This window comes from Mangifera indica, chromosome 9 (genome assembly GCF_011075055.1).
Source record: "Mangifera indica cultivar Alphonso chromosome 9, CATAS_Mindica_2.1, whole genome shotgun sequence".
Classification (NCBI taxonomy): Eukaryota; Viridiplantae; Streptophyta; class Magnoliopsida; order Sapindales; family Anacardiaceae; genus Mangifera; species Mangifera indica.
In genome coordinates this window covers 12,117,027-12,135,981 of record NC_058145.1, presented here as the reverse complement: position 1 = coordinate 12,135,981, position 18,955 = coordinate 12,117,027, and the positions used below count along the sequence as shown (strand labels likewise).

Genomic DNA, 18,955 nt, shown 5'->3' with positions numbered 1-18,955 from the left:
TAAAACTCGAATTAAAAAATATTAAATTTTTAAACTTGAGTTTGAGTTCGCTTGAGTTGAACTCATTCAAATCGAGTTTGAATTTAAATTTGAATAAATTCAGTTTGAATCTAACTATACTTTCAAGATTCTAACTTTTTAGACTACTAAAACTTCCTCCCTCAAAGCCTCACTCAAACTTCCTCCCCATTAAATTAACAAGGACATTAAATTGTTAGTTTGATTAAATCAGAAAATTAGAAAAAATAAGAGATATTTTAATAAATTATTAATATAAATTAATACGTTAATAATTTATAGTTTGCTTAATTAATATAATTCTTTATGCCCAAAACTGTTAATTTATAAGCATTTCAGTGTATTTAGACACATTTAAAAAAAAAAAAAAGCCATTAACACCAATTTTAATGAATAAAATGACGGATTAGTAAAATTTATATAACATTAAAATTTTTACAAAAAAATTTTGAGTTTAAAATTCTATCATATTTTAATATGAGAATTTATAAATAATTAAAAAAAGAAACACTTTTTTGGTTTTCAACATAAATATCTCATTAAATTTTTATTTACGAGTATATTTTAGTTTTTTTTATTTTAAATGATTTTTTGTCTTTTATTCAATTATTTTTCTTTTTATTTGTTTTGAATAATAATTTTTTTAACAATTTTTCTTTCTTTGTTTAACAATTCAACACTGAATTTGATATTTAGATAAATTCAAACCGAATTTGAAACAATTTTTATTCGGATTTGGTTTGAATCCCTCTTGAACATCTTAAATGTGAACTAACAAAAAAACTTGCACCACCTAATACGTAACACTTGTAACCATGCAGATACTCGGCACTTGTAGCCATGCAGTAATGGAAACAAGGCTGCGAAAATTCTCGGAAGCTTCATACATATGAGAGTACTCTACACGCCGTTTGCAACATGCAACTCTAGTACTTACCATCTATGGCCTTCGCCCGTATAAAGTAACCCATGAAGGAAGATTCACTTTGTTCATTTTCTCTTTCGATATCTTGAGAATTGAATAGAAGCCTAGCGAGGTTGGTCAGGCTGATATTGCTGTTACAATGGCTGATGAGTATTCTCAAGAGGTCTGTAACTTAGAAAATGGTGAAGTTAACAAGGACTCCACCAAGGAGATTTTGACTGTGAAGACACCTCAAACGATGTCGTCCTCCATGTTGCGAAAGAAATCGGATCCCATGCTTGTGTCAAATGTTAAGTTCAATATGGTTAGACAATTCCTCGCCAATTTGCAAGAGGTTTTTCTTGGCACTAAGCTTGCTGTGCTCTTTCCTGCCATTCCTCTAGCTGTAGTTGCAGACTTTTATAAGTTTGGAAGGGTAAGTTTTCATGAATATAGATCTGAAAAAATAATTTTTTTCTCATTTCTTTTTTTGATAATCTTGTTTATTTGTTGCATTGCATGTAGCCTTGGATATTTGCTTTGAGTTTACTTGGACTTACTCCTCTTGCAGAGCGTGTCAGCTTCCTCACTGAGTAAGTACAAATGGAACTTTAATCTGTATCTATCAGAAAAATATTCTAACAAGTTATTTCTGTTTTCTTTTTCTTCAAATGAAACAGACAAATTGCATACTTCACTGGTCCAACGGGTACAAAATGAATCTTAATTCTTCAAATTTTTTTTACAGATTATATTTGTTTGAGAAATGAATCTGATTGATGATTAATTTGCAGTTGGGGGGCTTCTTAATGCAACCTGTGGTAATGCAACAGAGCTGATAATAGCGATGTTTGCTCTTTACCGGAACAAAATAAATGTTGTTAAGTATTCCCTCTTGGGTTCCATCCTCTCAAATCTCCTTCTTGTTCTCGGAACTTCTCTTCTCTGTGGAGGCTTGGCTAACCTCAAAAAGGAGCAAAGATATGATAGAGTAAGCCATTCATTTAAGTGTATATTGTTTTTAGAGTTTTTATTACATATTGGCTAGGTGGGTAATTGCTACCTGTTTGTTTATTTGTTTGTGGTTCGACAGAAGCAGGCTGATGTGAATTCGCTTCTTCTGTTGCTGGGGTTGCTGTGCCACATGTTGCCATTGATGTTTAGGTATTCTGCACCACCAAGCACTTTCTCAGCCGACTCAACCCTTCAGTTGTCAAGAGCAAGCAGCATTATGATGCTTGTGGCATATATTTCATATATTGTCTTCCAGCTCAAAACTCACAGGCAGCTGTTCGAATCTCAAGAGGTAAAAATTAAAAGCCCTGGTATGGGACAGTGTTCTAGAAGATAAACAAGAGAAACCACTTTCATTTCCTTCGATTGCATGGCAGTTCATATTTGTCCAATTTAGACTTGATAGTTTAAAAATCTTACACACTATTTAATCTTCTTATTTTAATATCTTTAAATAATATAAGATATACATATAAATGATGTGAGATATACATACAAATCCATTATTTCTCCTTTAATTTGCAGACGTGGGATTTGTCATGAAATGTTAACTGAAGTTAACTGGATTTGCTGATTGAACATGAAGAAGAAGTTCATATTTGTCCAATTTGGATTTAATAGTTTAAAAAGCTTACCTACTATTTAATCAATCTTATCTTAATATTTTTAAACGATATAGGATATGCATAAAAATCCATTATCTCACCTTTACTTCGCAGACATGGGATTTGTCATGAAATGTTAACTGAAGTTAACTGTATTTAAAATCATAATCCCGTCAACTTACTGGATTTGCTGATTGAACAGGAAGATGAAGAAGAAGAAAAAGCTGTGATTGGGTTTTGGAGTGCGTTTAGTTGGCTGGTTGGTATGACAGCTATAATTGCTGTGTTATCAGAGTATGTTGTGGGTACAATTGAGGTATAAAAATAGATATACATTACTCCATATTCTTCTCATAATAAGCCCATCTTTTCACAGCTTGGTTTTAACATACTGTTTTGTACTATTTCAACAAGGCTGCTTCGGATTCTTGGGGCATTTCTATTAGTTTTATCAGCATAATACTGCTTCCAATTGTGGGCAATGCTGCTGAACATGCTGGATCAATCATATTTGCTTTCAAAAACAAGCTGGTATATTTGCACATAAATCAATTTTCATTCTTTTTTCACCTATTTGTCAGTTCACTTTTGTGTGAAGTAAGCCAGTAAAACTTCTGGGTATAATGCAGGACATCTCTTTGGGAGTTGCTCTAGGATCTGCTTCTCAAATTTCCATGTTTGTGGTAACACAGATTTCTTCTTTTTTCTTTTTAAGTTGAAAAATTTTCCCCAAACAACATAATTGATTTATTATCATTTTTTAGGTTCCCTTATGTGTGATCATTGCCTGGACAATGGGAGTGTACATGGATCTTGATTTCAGTCTCCTTGAAACTGGTTCTCTTGCCTTCTCAATTATTATTACAGCCTTCACTTTGCAGGTTTAATTTCCTATAAAAAACAGTATCTCATCTTAACTGAGAATACATATATTTGGATTATAAATTATGGTATTGATTTTCAGGATGGCACTAGTCATTACATGAAAGGAGTGATTCTCTGCCTCTGCTACATTGCCATTGCTACCTGCTTTTTTGTTCACAAAATTCCACAAAGTAAGTACCCGAAACATAAGGTTTTCGAATCGAAACTTTTTCATTTTGTGTTTACTAACATCATGCAATTATTTGACATAAGGCGAAAGCACTGACGACTTTGGAGCTAAACTGTCAGTCGGATTCATGGCAGCTTAGAGGATGTTGCATTGTTTAAGAAGCACACTGAGAGACTTTGCAGGTTTTCAATTTGTTAAACAACTTTATTTGGAGAAGAAAGAGTAAAATGTTTGTATATAAAGCCTTCTCTAATGCCTTAAATTTGTAATAATGTTGTTGCTTCAAATTTCCCCATAAATTGTGGCAATAAAAGTCCTGAATTTTCACATATTTCTCTTGAGAAATCCTGGTGCCATGTTTTTTTGTGTTAAAAGCTTCATTTTTAGCTTTGTTAGAGCCCATGGGTACGGACAAATATACTGTTAGTATTTGGTATGTAGTTGCGGGGAAATTTCCCCCAGCCATGAGCCAAAAAAATACTTGAATCTTGCTAAATTATATTAGGTGGTTTCATGTCCACCATCTCTCTTTTCGTTTCTCCAAAATAATCATCAAATTGCCTTTATTCACTCCCAACTTGCGTAAAATATAACACCATTTTAGCTTCTTGTTGGCTCTAATCACAACATCTACCTAATTCAGGAACATGAGAAAACCAAGTTCTGGTAAATTGAAGTTTGACTACAATTAGCAAAATGGTGTAGCAAAATATTTAAAAATTTAACAGATAACCTCCGTAAAACTATTCATATAATGGGTTTGCCTAAATATATAAATATATAACTTTCAATTAGATCTCTCAACGCCACTAAATAAATCTCATATATATAAAACATAAAATAAATATTGAATTTATATATTTTTTTTATATCATTTGAGAATACTAAGATAAAATTAATTAAATAGTTTTTGAGTTTTAAAACGTCTTTTAAATTATAAAACCTAAACAATTATAATAAATTATGTATTTAAAACAAATAATATTTTAATACTATTCTACTGAACTAGACATTTACATATTATCAATCATTAGAAGAAACCCATTTCATTTTATTTCCTATATATTTATGAAAGAAACATGATCAATTTATTAATGCAAGTTACGAGAAAGAGAAGATGCTGAAGATCAACTCAACAGCCGTACGTATGAATCCAAGAGAGATTATGTCATTGACAAACAAACTATGAGTATTTTAAAACTTGTTGAAAATGCAATGCCAGCGCAATCTGCTACCACTTCACCCCATTCAACAAAGACCCCATCACAAATTGAATTCAATGTTGCTTCCTTTGGCTACAACTAGCTGCTACAAGCTTGAATTCATCCAAGAAATCTCCTCAAAAGAAGGAAATTCAGCATTCCAAGTGGGTTTATTCTTGGACCCTTCTGAACAATGAGATTCAACTTATTATATATATAGGCCATCTCTGTGTGATATTGTTCAAGCTCAAATAGAGCCAAAACCATCCAAGTTTTTAATAATGGCAGCAAGAGTCTCCAATATTGCAGGAAGAGAAGATCTTGTTAATAATGTTGCAATCATCTTTGGAGTTACTGGGCTTGTTGGGAAGGAATTGGCTAGAAGGCTGATCTCAACGTCAAAATGGAAGGTTTATGGTGTAGCTCGCAATCCTGATAAGATAAAACCAATCCAAAGTTGTAACTATCATTTCATTTCATGTGACCTGTTGGATCCTCTAGAGACTCAGAAAAAGCTCAGTTTGTTGAAAGATGTTACCCATGTGTTTTGGGTCACTTGGACTGCTGAGTTTATGTTTGATGCTGAAGCTTCTTGTGTTCAGAACAAGGGCATGATGGCCAATGCCTTGAATGCTATTCTCCACTCAGCCAAGGCATTGAAGCATGTGTCTCTCCAAACTGGAATGAAGCATTATGTGTCACTTCAAGGCCCTTTTGTTGACAGACAACTAAAGATTTACAATGAAGAATGCCCAAGAGCGAGTGGAACCCAACATTTTTATTATGATTTAGAGGACTTGCTCAAGGAGAAACTGGGAGGAAAGATGGGTTGGTCTGTACACAGGCCTGGCATGTTGATGGGAAGTTCCTGCAGGACTTTTTATAACTTAATGGGGAGTTTATGTGTGTATGGGGCAATATGCAAGCATTTGAAGCTACCCTTTTTGTTTGGAGGGACGAGAGAGTGTTGGGAAGAGGCCTGCATCGATGGCTCGGACGCTCGGCTAGTGGCAGAGCAACACATTTGGGCAGCCACAAATGGGGAAATTTCTTCCACTGACGGCCAAGCTTTCAATGCAATCAATGGTCCAAGATTTACATGGAAGGAGATATGGCCAGGTATTGGAGTCAAGTTGGGCTTACAAGTGCCTCAAAACATATTCTTGCAGGAATTCACATTTACAAAAGCCATGAGTGACAAGCAACAAGTATGGAAAGAAATTGTGGAGAAGAATAGACTTGTTGAAACTGAGATGGAAGATTTGGCCAATTGGGCATTTTTGGATATCTTGTTTCGTTGTCCCGTGAAAATGTTGGGAAGTAGAGATAAAGCTGATAGATTTGGGTTCAAATTGAAGTACAACACATTGGATTCAATCTTGTATTGGATTGACTTGATGAGAGATGAAAAACTAGTTCCGTAGACAGGAGTTGGAAGAGAAAGTGGGGCACCACAAAAATGGGCTCCCACAGTAGACGAATATTGTTGGGACGGATTTTTGCACGCGCTGGTTGACTAATTTTTATGCTTTGATCTTAAAAGTTAACAATTAGTTTTTATACCATCAATAAAATTATTTGTAAACGTTTTAAATATATGATAAAATATTAAAACAGTATGTCATCATATGATTTAATTATTTTAAATTAATGATAAAATAACATTCAATTAGATAATAAAATGTTATCTATGTATTTAATTGTATACTAAAAAATATACATATAACATTGCTCTTATACAAATATACCAACATCTCTCTTACAAGGCTTGGTCCTCACACAACATATTTGTATGGCCAAAAGACTTTGAAAAGTAACTTATAGGTAGGACTATTTGTATCTCCTAAAACACCAAATCACTTAAGGGAAACACTGTTACTAAGTTCCAAAGAAAAAAAAATTGAATAAATAAAAATTACATATGACTATTTAATCATTCATCACAAAGATGTAAATTATGATTTCTAGAAGTTCAATTAATATAAGTTTCCGCTTACACTTTGCATGTAAAATCTAAAAATCTGTGCCTCCAAAAGAATGTTGAAGCTAATATCATCTTCTTTGGAAATTGAGGAATTTGACAGAGAAGGCAAAGATGCCAAAGAAAAAGACACTGAAACCAACAAGCACCAGTACTGAAATTCCAATCATCCCAGGGCCATAGCCTAGACTAACTTCTAGATATTGTTTAACAGTGCCATGAAAATCAGGTTGCTCTATCATGGTTTCTACATCTCCAAGCTGAGAAGTTATGATCCCCCTTAAAGTCCATGCAACAGGACAAATATAATAGAACCAAATCCACCACACAGGAATTTCCTAATACAAAATTGTAAAACAAACATAAATTTGGTTAAAATCCAAGCAACTTCTTTCAAACAGAAGTCAAGCTACAATATGGTCAGAATTGGCTATCAACAAAGTGGCGTAAAACAATTGAGACTAACATACTTGAGATGATTAAGTTTAAAGCACACTTACCGGTTTTGGTACAAGAAAACCTGAAAGCAGATTCCATATAGAGTAGAATGCCGAAGAAATGACAGCTGCCAAGTTTTGGTTGGGAGTGAGACCGACAGCCATCATGCCGTAGAAGGTAAAGTATGTGAAGGTGAGAAACATGAACAAAATGTACAAGAAAAATTTTCCTGTAATATCAAAGAAATTTTCTTTAGTGAACTGCAGTTTAACAATCAAAATTATCAAATCAACCAGAGTGTTTTCACTTTTTTGGATCAATAATAAAGAGCATCAAAGTGTTATCATTGTCAATGTCCACTACAGAACATTCAGCATAAAGTCCCCTCGGTCTTTCCCACTAATGGAAAAGTCTACATTTCTCAATTCTAACTAGCAAGAAACAAAGATATCAAGAAAGAAAATATTTGAAACAACATCCTCCATGAAATTCATAAGAAATAAAACGTAAAACTGGAATTCGGAATCTTACTTGCTGTCCTTTCAAAATTAACCATGAAGTATGTGATTATGCCATATATGATTGTTTGTGTGGCTATGTACGGTACCTCCACAAGACCCTGGTTACAAAGAGAAATGCCATTTCGTCTCTCATTGTTATTTCTTCTCACAATTAAGTGTGTAATTTGCCATATGTACTTAGTATAATGAAAGGTACCTGGGCTAATGCATATGAAAAGGGAGAGTACATTCCTGCAGCTCTCTCCCTATAGAATACTGTCCTCTCAATTGCAACGATAGGCTGTACTGAGGAAGCGTTATTAACCCCGAGAAACAAGCATGCAGAATACAAAGCTCCCATAATCAGCATTAAACTTTGAGTTGAGTCCCTAAATAAAATAAATATATAGAGTGGTTTAATGTCTCTATATAGAAAATTGCTTGAAGAAAAAATGAAAATGAAGAGCCACTTTTAAAATAGATATATGGAGTGCATATACCACAATAAGGTGATTTTAGAGATGAATATTAGTTATCAGGGAACTTCTTAACCTGGTACCTCATTGACATATTTCATTAGACTACTTTCAGAAACAATTTCCAACAGAAGAAACATAGCAGACATTTTCATATTCTAAAATATTTCAATGAACTCTTAACAGTGTAGCCTCTGAAATCATTCATTCCTGCCAAATAAGTGGAAGGGAGCTCACAATCTGGGGGTTTAACATTACCCCAGAGACACCCCCTTAAATCATATGATCCAAGGGCAATAAATATCCCTGTAACCTTAGGATGCCAGTATTATAGTTAAGCCAATTGCCTAGTCAACCATGACCCAAATTGTAACCATTTTATCATATATCAAGTTATCTACAAGCTAGGTAAAAGATGAAGGAAATTTATTCAGAAAATAGAACTCAAAGAAACAAAGAGGACTAGTTATATACAATTATGACAAATGCCAAATAAGACGTAAATATCTGAAAACAATTAAATAACCCAGTGATGAGATTTTACCTCCGTGAACCAGTATCCCAAAATACAGAGCCAAAAATCAATGCAGCCACAGCAGTAAAGGCTAACCTCACCGCATTATATTGCGGACTTCTCCAATATACAAGATTTTGCTTCCGAAGACAAATCAAAAATTGGGTAGACTGATTTTGTGAATATGTGGAAGCAAACTTCAATGGTTCAGAGCCAGCAGGTGGAACACTAAAATTCTTAATGGAAGATTCCACCTCCCTACAGAAAGTACACAAATTACGTTAATAAACCATTTGAAAAAGGAGATAAGAAAATTATTTGGTGTAATAACATCTTGGTTGGAATAACAAACTGGTATCAATTAAACCACCTGTATTGCCCGGACTCTTTGTATAGATCTGCGAAGTCTACCCTGAGTCTCTCTTCAACAGAAGATGTAGTAACTTCAAGCATCCAAGTTGCTGGATTGTAGCCACTTGGAATTGGAGAAACTCCTCTAATCCCCTGAAAACAGGAAAAAAAACACGAGGACAAACGGTTAGAATAAACAAAGAAAGTACATGAATGAAGAAATGCAATTAATAAACGTCAGGAAAATAAGGGTCACCTGAAAATAATCTATCATTTTCTTCGAGTGGACACCAAGCTTTCCTCCATAAATAACCCGGCCCCCTCGTTTCATGAGAAGCAGCTGGGCATGAGAACCCAAAAATCATTCAGAAATCATTCACTTAAGGAGAAAAAGTAATATAAAAAAATTATAATCTGACCAACCTCATCAAATGCTTCAAATATATCAATACTAGGTTGATGTATGGTACAAACCACAGTTCGTCCAGTATCAACAGTATTACGAACAGTTCGCATCACAATGGCAGCTGCTCGTGCATCAAGTCCAGATGTAGGTTCATCCATAAAAATTATAGAAGGATTTGCAACAAGCTCCACTGCTATTGTTAAGCGTTTTCTTTGCTCTGTTGATAAACCAGAACTTCCTGGCAAACCAACCAAAGCATGTCTTAAAGTATCAAGCTCTACTAATCTCATTACTTCTTCAACAAATTCCTGCAGTGGGTTGCAATGAAATAATGCAATTAAAACTGTCAATACAATTCAAATGGCAGGATACAGACATCATTATTGTTATACAGCTCACATTTCTTTGTTCTTTGGTAACTTCCTTTGGCAGACGAAGACTTGAAGAAAACCAAAGAGACTCCTCAACCGTCACCTGAGGAGAATGTATGTCACTTTGTTCAACATATCCTGAAACTCTGGCAAATGTTTGTTGCTCTTTTGGATAACCTGAAATTTTAATATCCCCTTCTATGTAACCACCAGTTTTCCTGCCGGCCAGAACATCCATCAAAGTGGTCTTCCCTGCGCCACTTGAGCCAACTAATGCAGTAAGAACACCTGGTGAGAATACTCCACTCACGTCAGATAAGAGTTGCAGCTTCTTTTCTGTTACACCTTGTGACCTCATAGCCTGAGCAACCCCCAGAGAAAAAGGTAAAAGAGTTAAATTGGATATAGAAATACACACACGTTTAGGGAATCAAAGTTGCTGCTGGAGGAACACACCTTGGGCATATCAACATAGTAATTGACATTATGGAAAGTCATTGTTAATGGTTGAAATGGTAGAATCATTCCCTTTTTTCTATCACCCTCTTCAGCAGATGGTTTACTTATCGTGGAGTCCTTGTGGGCCACTGAAAAATCAGAAAATATATGTAGTGAACAACAATTTTCTTAGGATGAGCCAATGAAAAGCTATCCTCTAATATAGACACTAATGAGTTGAAAAAGGTAAAAGATAAGTGGCAACCCTCAGTTTTAGATTTTTCTTCTGTGGCATCAATTGGAATGACTGTCTGGGCTTTTGAAAGAGCTGTTAAAAACGAAAACAAGAAGCACATTACTATCACATACAACCAAAATTTCTTAGACAACTGGAAAAAAAATATAGAATCAGAACTTCATCCTCCTTCAACATACGATTAAGGTAGGTCAAAGCCAACGTCACAACATTGTTGAAAAGCAAAGCATAAAGTAACAAAGCACCAGCTCCAATCCAGTACCAACGATCTTCAGTGGGGAGACTATGCATATGGAGAAAATTGTTGCCTAGTGTGTTGTCTCCAATAGAAGATTTCTGTAAGTTGTTACAGTTAATCCTTCAGTGATATGTAAGCTTCAAAAGCTGAAATAAGCATGTGTATAAGCACACCTTTTGCCACCTTGGGGCAGTAAATTCATTAACAGAAATTGCACTCTGCCCATAGGATAGTGGTGACACCCAATATGCCCAGATCCACCAGGGTTTAATCATTTCTGAAAGAAGAAACACCAAATGACTAATGGACCTGTTTTTGAATAATTAAATGAAGCTAATAAAGCATACCCTTTGGCATTATAAATCCACCCAACAAAAATATACATAAAATAGCAGATGATCCAAATGTATTAGCAATGACCATGTCTCGGGCAATAGCAGCTATCATCCGGAAAAGACCCAATGCCATTTGATGAATACAAAAGAGCAAGAACATGAAACGGAAAAATCTGACATATAAAAAGGAAATCTTATAAATACAAAGAAACTGTGAAGAGTGAAAAATTCATCTTCTATCAGGCAGGTATTACCTTCCGGCCTCGGGGGCAAAACCAACTGTGTAGTAAACGACACAAGACCATACGATAGCCTCAATGATGGAGTAAGGCACCCGAAGAATCCAACTGGCGTAAGACCACGCCCACGCAGGATGAAAGAAATTATCCCGTTGCTTGTAAAAGACTGGGAGCCGAGATATCATAATAGGTAGCTCTGAAAATCCATTAAACATCATATGCACCAGCCCAAAGAAAAGGCAAGAGAGATAGAGGTTGGCATTTTTCTCATCAGTCGGATGAAGTCTTGTTCGTAGGAACATGGTGCATGTGACAAATCCAACAAATCCAACCTTAAATAAGATAGAGACATGAGAATAGAACCATGAGAGAAGTAAGCTTCAAAAGAAAATTCTTATAATTATGTGCTGCCGAGGTTATTTATATTAGAAAACAACTCCAGAGGTTCAAAGAAAAGTGAGATCACCGGGCTGAACTTATCTATTTTAAGTAATTTCCCAAGAAAATGGTTAATCCCTTTGTACTTAAAACAGTTTATACTGAAATATTTTGCAGTTATGTGTTGTTTGACAAAGTTGAAAAGCACAGAAAATGACAAGCTAAAACATACCTGGCATGTCCTAAAAATATAAAGAAAACGATGCCTGCTAATGAGCAGTAATTCTCTTGCCATGCATGTTTTAAAAAGCTCCCATTTTGATACAGCATATTTTTTTGTGGATAAAGCGGCCGGATGATTCATAGATTTATTGTATGGAACATCTAGTGTGGACTGCAAAGACCTTCCAAATCGGGAATTTTTAAATTCTTTTGCAATTTCTGAAGCAGGAAGGAATACATATGGTTTTGAAGGATCAGCCCAGTACTGAGCTTGATCTTTTCTGGAAGTCACCTGTTAACATAAAAAAGAAGAAGGAAAGACAGGAGAAAGGTGTCAGGATAATTTTGTATAAAAACATCTAACTATGTAAGGATCTTTAACAATATACCTCTTGAAGAAAATCTGCTACCCCTTTACGTGCCGGCAATTTAAATCCCAATGACTCAAAGAACTCTAAAACCTCTGCTCGAGGGCCTTGATACACTAGATAGCCTTCTGATAGTAGTACCAGATCATCAAACAACTCATATGTTTCAGGTGCTGGCTGAAGAAGAGCCATCAGTACAGTAGCATCCATTAGATGAACAAAATTCCTAACACATTTCACAATTTGGAATGTGGTGGAGCTATCAAGTCCAGTGGATATTTCATCCATGAACAGAGTTTTTCTTGGTCCGACGACCATTTCTCCTGCAAATTATACAACCTATTAGTATGATTGAAGAGGATCATAAAACTGATGTGATACCATTCAATAATTGTCTCATAGTTGAAGTCAAGGACAACACTCAACAATAACATATATTTGCAATAAAGTCTAAATATAATATGTTAATACTTAATTTGCAACAAAATCACAATTGGTCTAGAGTCAATGTTATTTTCAGAAACTGCTACACTTGCAAAGTCCAAATTAATATTCCAATTCTTCTAAATTGAGGTATTTCCATAAAGATCATTCTTTGGAACATGTTCCATATTACAACCAAACCTGAAAATTCTTACTATTTCTATCTTCGATGGAATACGTTACATAAAAAGGTTAGATATTATAAACACTCTAGTGTGTAGATACATACACAAATGCATGCAGGGAGAGAAATACCTGTGGTAACTCTTTTTCTTTGACCACCAGAGACACCTCTAAGCATTTCGTTACCAACAATTGTGTCCGAACAAACATCAAGACCAAGCACTTTTATGACATATTCAGATGAAACACTGTGCTTTTTACCACCTACAGAGGCTGCCTGGGGTAAATTCAAACTTAAATTAAGATACGAGTAAATACATACCCATCAATAATAAAAGAAGATTACATAGTTATAAAGTTTGAAGTGACAACCTTCATAAAAGCATCAATCTCTGGACTTGGGCGTATGTTCCTCTCCTTCTCTAAACGAGTCAAATCCTCCAAGTATCCTGTATACGTGAAGATGGAAAGGACAACGGAAAACATAGTTTCATTAAGTAAAGTAATTAAAGAGAAATGACCCGTAGAAGCAAAGAAAAGGAAAACACTGAAAGTGTACAGATAGTTAATCAATTGATTAAAGAAACAATTTAAAAAACAAAATTCTCTCAAATCAAATCCTAGGTTGAGCAATGCCATTAGTTCAATTAGTATTCTAAAAGCATGCTTCAAACTAGTTAACTCTGAATGAGGATAAATGCAATAATTTTTCCTATAAATGCCAAAATCAAGACTAAAATTCGATTTAATTAATATTAACAAACCAGCAAAGCCTTCACTTGCTCCTTGACATCTGGCTGCGAAATCAAAGGTCTCTCGTACGGTGAGCTCAGCAATGTGATTATCCGTTTGGCTGATGTATGCTGAAGTCCTTTGAACACGAAATTCATTAAGTTTCTTGCCATTGTATGTAATATCACCACTTTCCTGTGAACAAAGGAAAGTTACCAGTAAGAGTAATTTGTCTACACGCAAGCTGCCTTACAATATCTTGAAGTTAAGCAGAAACGCATTCAAGCTTGGTGTTATAATGAATTTGCCAATAAGAGGTTCGGGGTGGGAATTTCAGTCTGACTTGAGAGGCTCAACGCTCTCTTACCCAAAGAGAATTCTCCAATAGTAGCAGGGAAGGAGACGAAAGAAATCTTTGCAATAAGGGACAAGCCAGAGACGAAGATCCAGAGACGTAGATATATGTGTCCCCTCTTTACTAAACCCACCCCCGTTTCAGTCGTTTTATATTAATATATTTACTTCAAATACTACACATCTTCATAATTTTAGAGTATTTATGTTTTTTAAATTTATTTAAATTTTTATTATATATATGAAAATAGTTCACATATTATATTTGTGACATTTGAAATAATAAAATAATTTTAATTTAACTTAATTTTGTTATTTAATATATTTATATTGTGTTTAGAGGGTATAAGAATGAGATTTTGAGTTTTCTTGTGAGGACAAGAAAGGGATGGGGGTTTTTTTTCGTGAAAAAAGAACGAAAAATCATTTTTATTCTTATAACAAGGATGGAGATTGACATCCTTACAAGGACGGGGACAGAGACGGGGATTGAAATCTCCTCCCTTCCCCTCTCTGTTGTCATCCTTATAAAACATATTCCTGTTATAAAATTATATCACTATACATGCTACAGTGAGTAGTGTCAACTTCGACACAACCAATTGTGTTTGTGTGTCATATCAGTCTAGATCTATATAGTAATAAATTCTATGGGTAGGATTAATCCATTGAAACTCTTAGGCGTGTGGCACGGCCTAAAGCCCCTTGGACCATACTTTCATGAGCCTTTAACAAGTTGCTCTACGAGTCTTTATTGGACTGACTCATTAATTTTAATAAAAAAAAAAATTTATTAAATTATATTTTTTAATACAAAATATATTGAGAAATTAAATTATGATTAAAAAAAACAAGCTTATTTTATAATGGATAAGTTGAATTCTCAAAAACTATCTCATTTATATGAAACAACCAAAATTTAAATTCAGTTAAAACTTATATTTTGTGTAATCTTTATGCATGGTGAAAAATACATTATAACAATTTTCTAATATAAATAAAGATTTAAATATCAACTTTCATCCAACCAAGAAAAGAAATGTTGATCCAAATGATCCAAGACCGTATAATCTAATCAAATTGAATTTTTATAAGTCAATTTTCCATGAGTTTTCTAGATTTACAGTCGTTCCTTATTAAGAAAGTTCAAAAGTGACATAATTCAGATGCTTCATTTCCCTTCCAACTTCTCTAACCTACCAATCACGGACTAATAACTAATGCAAGCTTGCGGAAAAGATCAACTATTGCAAGACAAACAACTGGGACAGAGGACTGGAGAATTGCGACGCAGAAATGATGGACAGAAAGAAATTCATGGCAGCTTTAGTTCCAGAAAAAAAGGGTTAATTTCCTGTTCTTTCCAAGGAAACAGTTGAAAACCTCTTATGGCTGTTCCTCATTATGACTCTATATTCTTTTTATGTTTATGTTTGCAGTGAGTATTCTCTATTAGCCCATAATCAGTTATGTTAAAGATATCAATTAAGTTACTCAGAGACACGTGATTTCTTTGTGTGCAGTATAGCACCAAGTATTAACTGACCTTCAACTTGCTGTCAAGCTTCCCTGATAGAGCTAAAAGCAAGGTTGATTTCCCTGAACCAGGAGGTCCTAAGAGTAAGGTCATCCTACAAAAGTCAAGCAATTACAGTCACATAAAATGAATGCTGACATAGAACGGTAACATGTACAACATGTGAAACAAATAACTTTCCCAACAAGTACAGTACCAAATTAAAACATATGCATATATCTCCAATATATGAGAGTCATCACATTCCGAAAAAAGACCCCGTGAGGTTTTAATTTGCACAGAGTGATCAAATTTTGGGGAACTAAATTCATATTTTATGAGACATCAAAAGAGTACCTTCCGGGTTTCACAACACCACTAATGTCGTTCAAGACGTTCAAAGCATATCTCTGGGGTCTAAATATTCTCAAAGCAGTTAGAAGTTTCTGCATTCAAACGAAAAAAAAAAAATCACAATAGGGATAAATTGATACATCTTAAATATAAGATTCATAAATACGGAAAATAAGTTTAAAAAAGAAGCACGGAAAGGAAAAGATACTTGACCTCGATTACATCACGAGTAACATTAATCAAAGTAGGTAGAGCCCTTGATCCCGTTTGAACATTAGCCACAACTTTCAAGTTTTGGAACCTCACCTCCACCTTTGGCACGTCCAATCCAACCCTTCAAACAAAGTAAACACGCTTGTATTTCAAATATAACTTTCATTTTTTTATTTCATATATCAATACTGGAACCAGCACTAGACATTAGAAATTACAATCATATGTTTCTCATATATTTTCTAATCAACTCATCCTGAATCATACTAAAAATATCGTTGATAATTTTGAAATTTAATTTTTAATATATTAGATAACATAAACAGGAATAGGAACCTATCGAGACGTTCTTTGATCGCAGACAGAAGTTTATAATTATCTTGATCATTAGTAGCCAAGGCTTTTTTAACGACGAGTTCACGGTGTTTTCGACTCAATTTTCTCACGTCAATAGTCTCAATTCTAGCGTGTCCTTCCCTGTACTCCGACGGCGTCCGTTTCAACAAGGCGAAGTTTCCACGTCGCCGTGATGGCAATCTCGTGAGTGCCTCCCACATCAACTCATCTTCGTCCTGCTCCAACGAGTCCGCATTCGACGGGCGCACAAACGACTGTCTCCGGCTGTCTATCTCAATCTCGAAGTACTCGCTCCCGTTCGAGGCCGCCATTTGCGTAGTATCTGTCTCTCTCTCTCTGTGCCTCTCTGTATCCAGAGCTTCTTGTTATAATTCAAAACGAAGTGATAAGAGTTTGTGTTTATATAGAAAATAGGTTTGTTAGACGCGGAGCAAGTCCCGGGAATTTTGAAGAGATCAAAATTACGGAATTATCCTTACTGATGTGAGTTCGTTGTGTGACATATTGAAGCATAAATTGACGAGATTATCCTTTTAATCAATCATGTACGTTGATTTTAACTTTAAGAGAAGGCTTGCCCCCTTCTTCGATGGGCTTTCAATACAGTTAAAGACTGATCATTGACACGTGGCAATGTCAGTAATTACATTTGCCGATTTATTTGGAAGTTGAAAAGAAAAGTCTGGATACTCTGCTCGCGCTCATTAACTATGTGTGTTAATTAGGCTAGAAACGTCTTTTTATGCTTTTTTTTTTTACTAAATATACGTAAGATATATATCTATTTTAAATACATAAATAAATACATATTATTATATTATTATATAATTAAATATAATTTTATTTTTAATTTAAAATTAAAATAAATACATATAATTTTATTATATATACTATAATATATGTATTTTGTTAATCCATCCACAATACTTTTGGCAATACTTTTATAGGTGAATGTGTATTATATATTAGTATATATGAGAAAAATTAATTAAAATAGACATAGAATTTATCACATAAACTTTTTTTAGCAAAATCTTTGTAGTTTTACCTTTTTAAGCTAAACTTATTTTTTATTCCAACAATACCATTTATCCTATTTCTTCCTATCTAGATTAATTTTTAATAAAAAATATTTAATTTTTTAGAGTATACATATTAAGTTTAATTTTTTCCGTAATTGTTAAGATTTACATATAAAAAATAAATTAGTTTCTGATGTAATAGTTGATATTTACATACATTTAGAAAATGATGAACATAACTACACAAAAAGTGTGTGTGGGTTGTGCACAAGTGCTAAAGGAGTGCGTTCGTTTAAAAGGGTGCAAAAATTAGGAAAAGGGTGCGAAAATGTGTGAAATGGTGCAAAAATATACAAAAGTGTAAAAGAGGCGTGAAAATGTGAAGGAGTGCGTGAAACTGTGAAGGAGTGCATGTAACTGTGAAGGGGTGCATAAAAATGTGAAGGGGTGCATAAAAATATGAAGGGGTGAATGAAAATATAAACGGGTGCGTAGAATATAAAAAAGGTGCGTGGATTATAAAAAATGTATGTGAGAATATAAAAAATAAATATTATATATTATATTATTAATATATATTATATTAATAATATAATATATTTTATATATTTTATATATATATAAGGGTGTGCAAAAATTAAGGAAAAGGGTGTGTGTTCTCTCGAAAGGGTGAAAAAATGTGTAAAAGGATGCGTGCTTTTTTCGAAAGATTGCAAAAATGTGAGAAATGATGCAAAAATATACGAAAGTGTAAAGGGGTGTGGGAAAATATTTTGTGCTCTCCTTTTGCTCCATATGTAAGTCAGCTAAAATCTTCCTAAGCCATAAGACTTGATTTACAGCAGCTGTAGTAGCAATGAACTCTGTCTCAATTGTTGATTGAGCAATAATCTCTTGCTTCTTGGAACACCAAGAGAACACACCTGAGCCAAAACTGAAACAGTACCTTGAGGTACTCTTCATGTCATCAATGGACCCTCCCCAATCACTATCAGAATAGCCATGAAAATGAAAATTTTGATCATAATAAAACTTAACTCCATAATCTAGAGTCCCTTTGACATATCTTAATACACGTTTGGCTGCTTTGAGATGCATTTCACTTGCACAGTGCATAAATCTTGACAAGACACTCACAGTATACAAAATGTCAGGCCTTGTTGTTGTGAGATACATTAGGCACCCAATTAGGCTTATGTAAATAAGCTCTTCTACCTTTTTTACACCATCTTCTTTGCTGAGTTTTTCTTTCTGATTCATAGGAGTGCTCATTGGTTTGCAATCCTCTATCTGAAACTTCTTTAAAATCTCCTTAGCATATTTCTTTTGACAGATGAATACACCTTGCTGATTTTGTTTAATCTCCATGCCAAGAAAATATGTCATTTCTCTTAGGTCTGTCATTTCAAAGACCTTCATCATCTTTTTCTTGAACAGTTCAATGAGCACAGCATCACTTCATGTTACCAAAAAATCATCCACATATAGAGAAA

General features: G+C 34.3%; 3 protein-coding genes across 3 annotated transcripts; 2 read left to right on the top strand and 1 right to left on the bottom strand.

The window, feature by feature from the left end:
• The first annotated feature begins 973 nt into the window (after positions 1–973).
• Positions 974–3,924, top strand: LOC123225259 (vacuolar cation/proton exchanger 3-like). Its single transcript, XM_044649181.1, has 11 exons — positions 974–1,358; positions 1,448–1,515; positions 1,603–1,631; positions 1,717–1,913; positions 2,016–2,228; positions 2,744–2,857; positions 2,956–3,072; positions 3,171–3,224; positions 3,306–3,422; positions 3,506–3,596; positions 3,679–3,924. Exons 1-11 carry the CDS (start codon positions 1,083–1,085, stop codon positions 3,732–3,734), a joined length of 1,332 nt encoding a protein of 443 aa, XP_044505116.1. The 5' UTR covers positions 974–1,082; the 3' UTR covers positions 3,735–3,924.
• A 1,154-nt stretch (positions 3,925–5,078) lies between these two features.
• On the top strand, positions 5,079–6,221 carry LOC123226267 ((S)-8-oxocitronellyl enol synthase-like). The gene has a single exon (XM_044650791.1). It carries the CDS (start codon positions 5,079–5,081, stop codon positions 6,219–6,221), a length of 1,143 nt encoding a protein of 380 aa, XP_044506726.1.
• Positions 6,222–6,676: 455 nt separating this feature from the next.
• On the bottom strand, positions 6,677–16,799 carry LOC123224724 (ABC transporter G family member 31). The gene is made up of 24 exons (XM_044648423.1): positions 16,420–16,799; positions 16,084–16,204; positions 15,874–15,962; positions 15,547–15,631; positions 13,679–13,841; positions 13,287–13,363; positions 13,047–13,191; positions 12,330–12,631; positions 11,951–12,232; positions 11,356–11,672; positions 11,114–11,274; positions 10,940–11,043; positions 10,708–10,864; positions 10,538–10,600; positions 10,291–10,421; positions 9,863–10,195; positions 9,481–9,771; positions 9,314–9,397; positions 9,077–9,210; positions 8,737–8,964; positions 7,934–8,105; positions 7,748–7,835; positions 7,279–7,445; positions 6,677–7,116 (listed from the first exon to the last, which is right to left on the bottom strand). The coding sequence occupies exons 1-24, from the start codon at positions 16,749–16,751 to the stop codon at positions 6,850–6,852; spliced, it is 4,293 nt and encodes a 1,430-aa protein (XP_044504358.1). The 5' UTR covers positions 16,752–16,799; the 3' UTR covers positions 6,677–6,849.
• Between the last annotated feature and the right edge of the window lie 2,156 nt (positions 16,800–18,955).

Bases quoted from the DNA above. Each gene is read 5' to 3' on its own strand.
- LOC123225259 (XM_044649181.1), top strand. From the start codon at position 1,083: ATGGCTGATGAGTATTCTCAAGAGGTCTGTAACTTAGAAAATGGTGAA. The intron at 1,359-1,447 runs GTAAGTTTTCAT...CATTGCATGTAG, and splicing joins ACTTTTATAAGTTTGGAAGG to CCTTGGATATTTGCTTTGAG. The intron at 3,597-3,678 runs GTAAGTACCCGA...ATTTGACATAAG, and splicing joins TGTTCACAAAATTCCACAAA to GCGAAAGCACTGACGACTTT.
- LOC123226267 (XM_044650791.1), top strand. From the start codon at position 5,079: ATGGCAGCAAGAGTCTCCAATATTGCAGGAAGAGAAGATCTTGTTAAT.
- LOC123224724 (XM_044648423.1), bottom strand. From the start codon at position 16,751: ATGGCGGCCTCGAACGGGAGCGAGTACTTCGAGATTGAGATAGACAGC. The intron at 13,192-13,286 runs GTTGTCACTTCA...AATTTACCCCAG, and splicing joins AGATTGATGCTTTTATGAAG to GCAGCCTCTGTAGGTGGTAA. The intron at 8,965-9,076 runs GTGGTTTAATTG...TACTTTCTGTAG, and splicing joins AAAGAGTCCGGGCAATACAG to GGAGGTGGAATCTTCCATTA.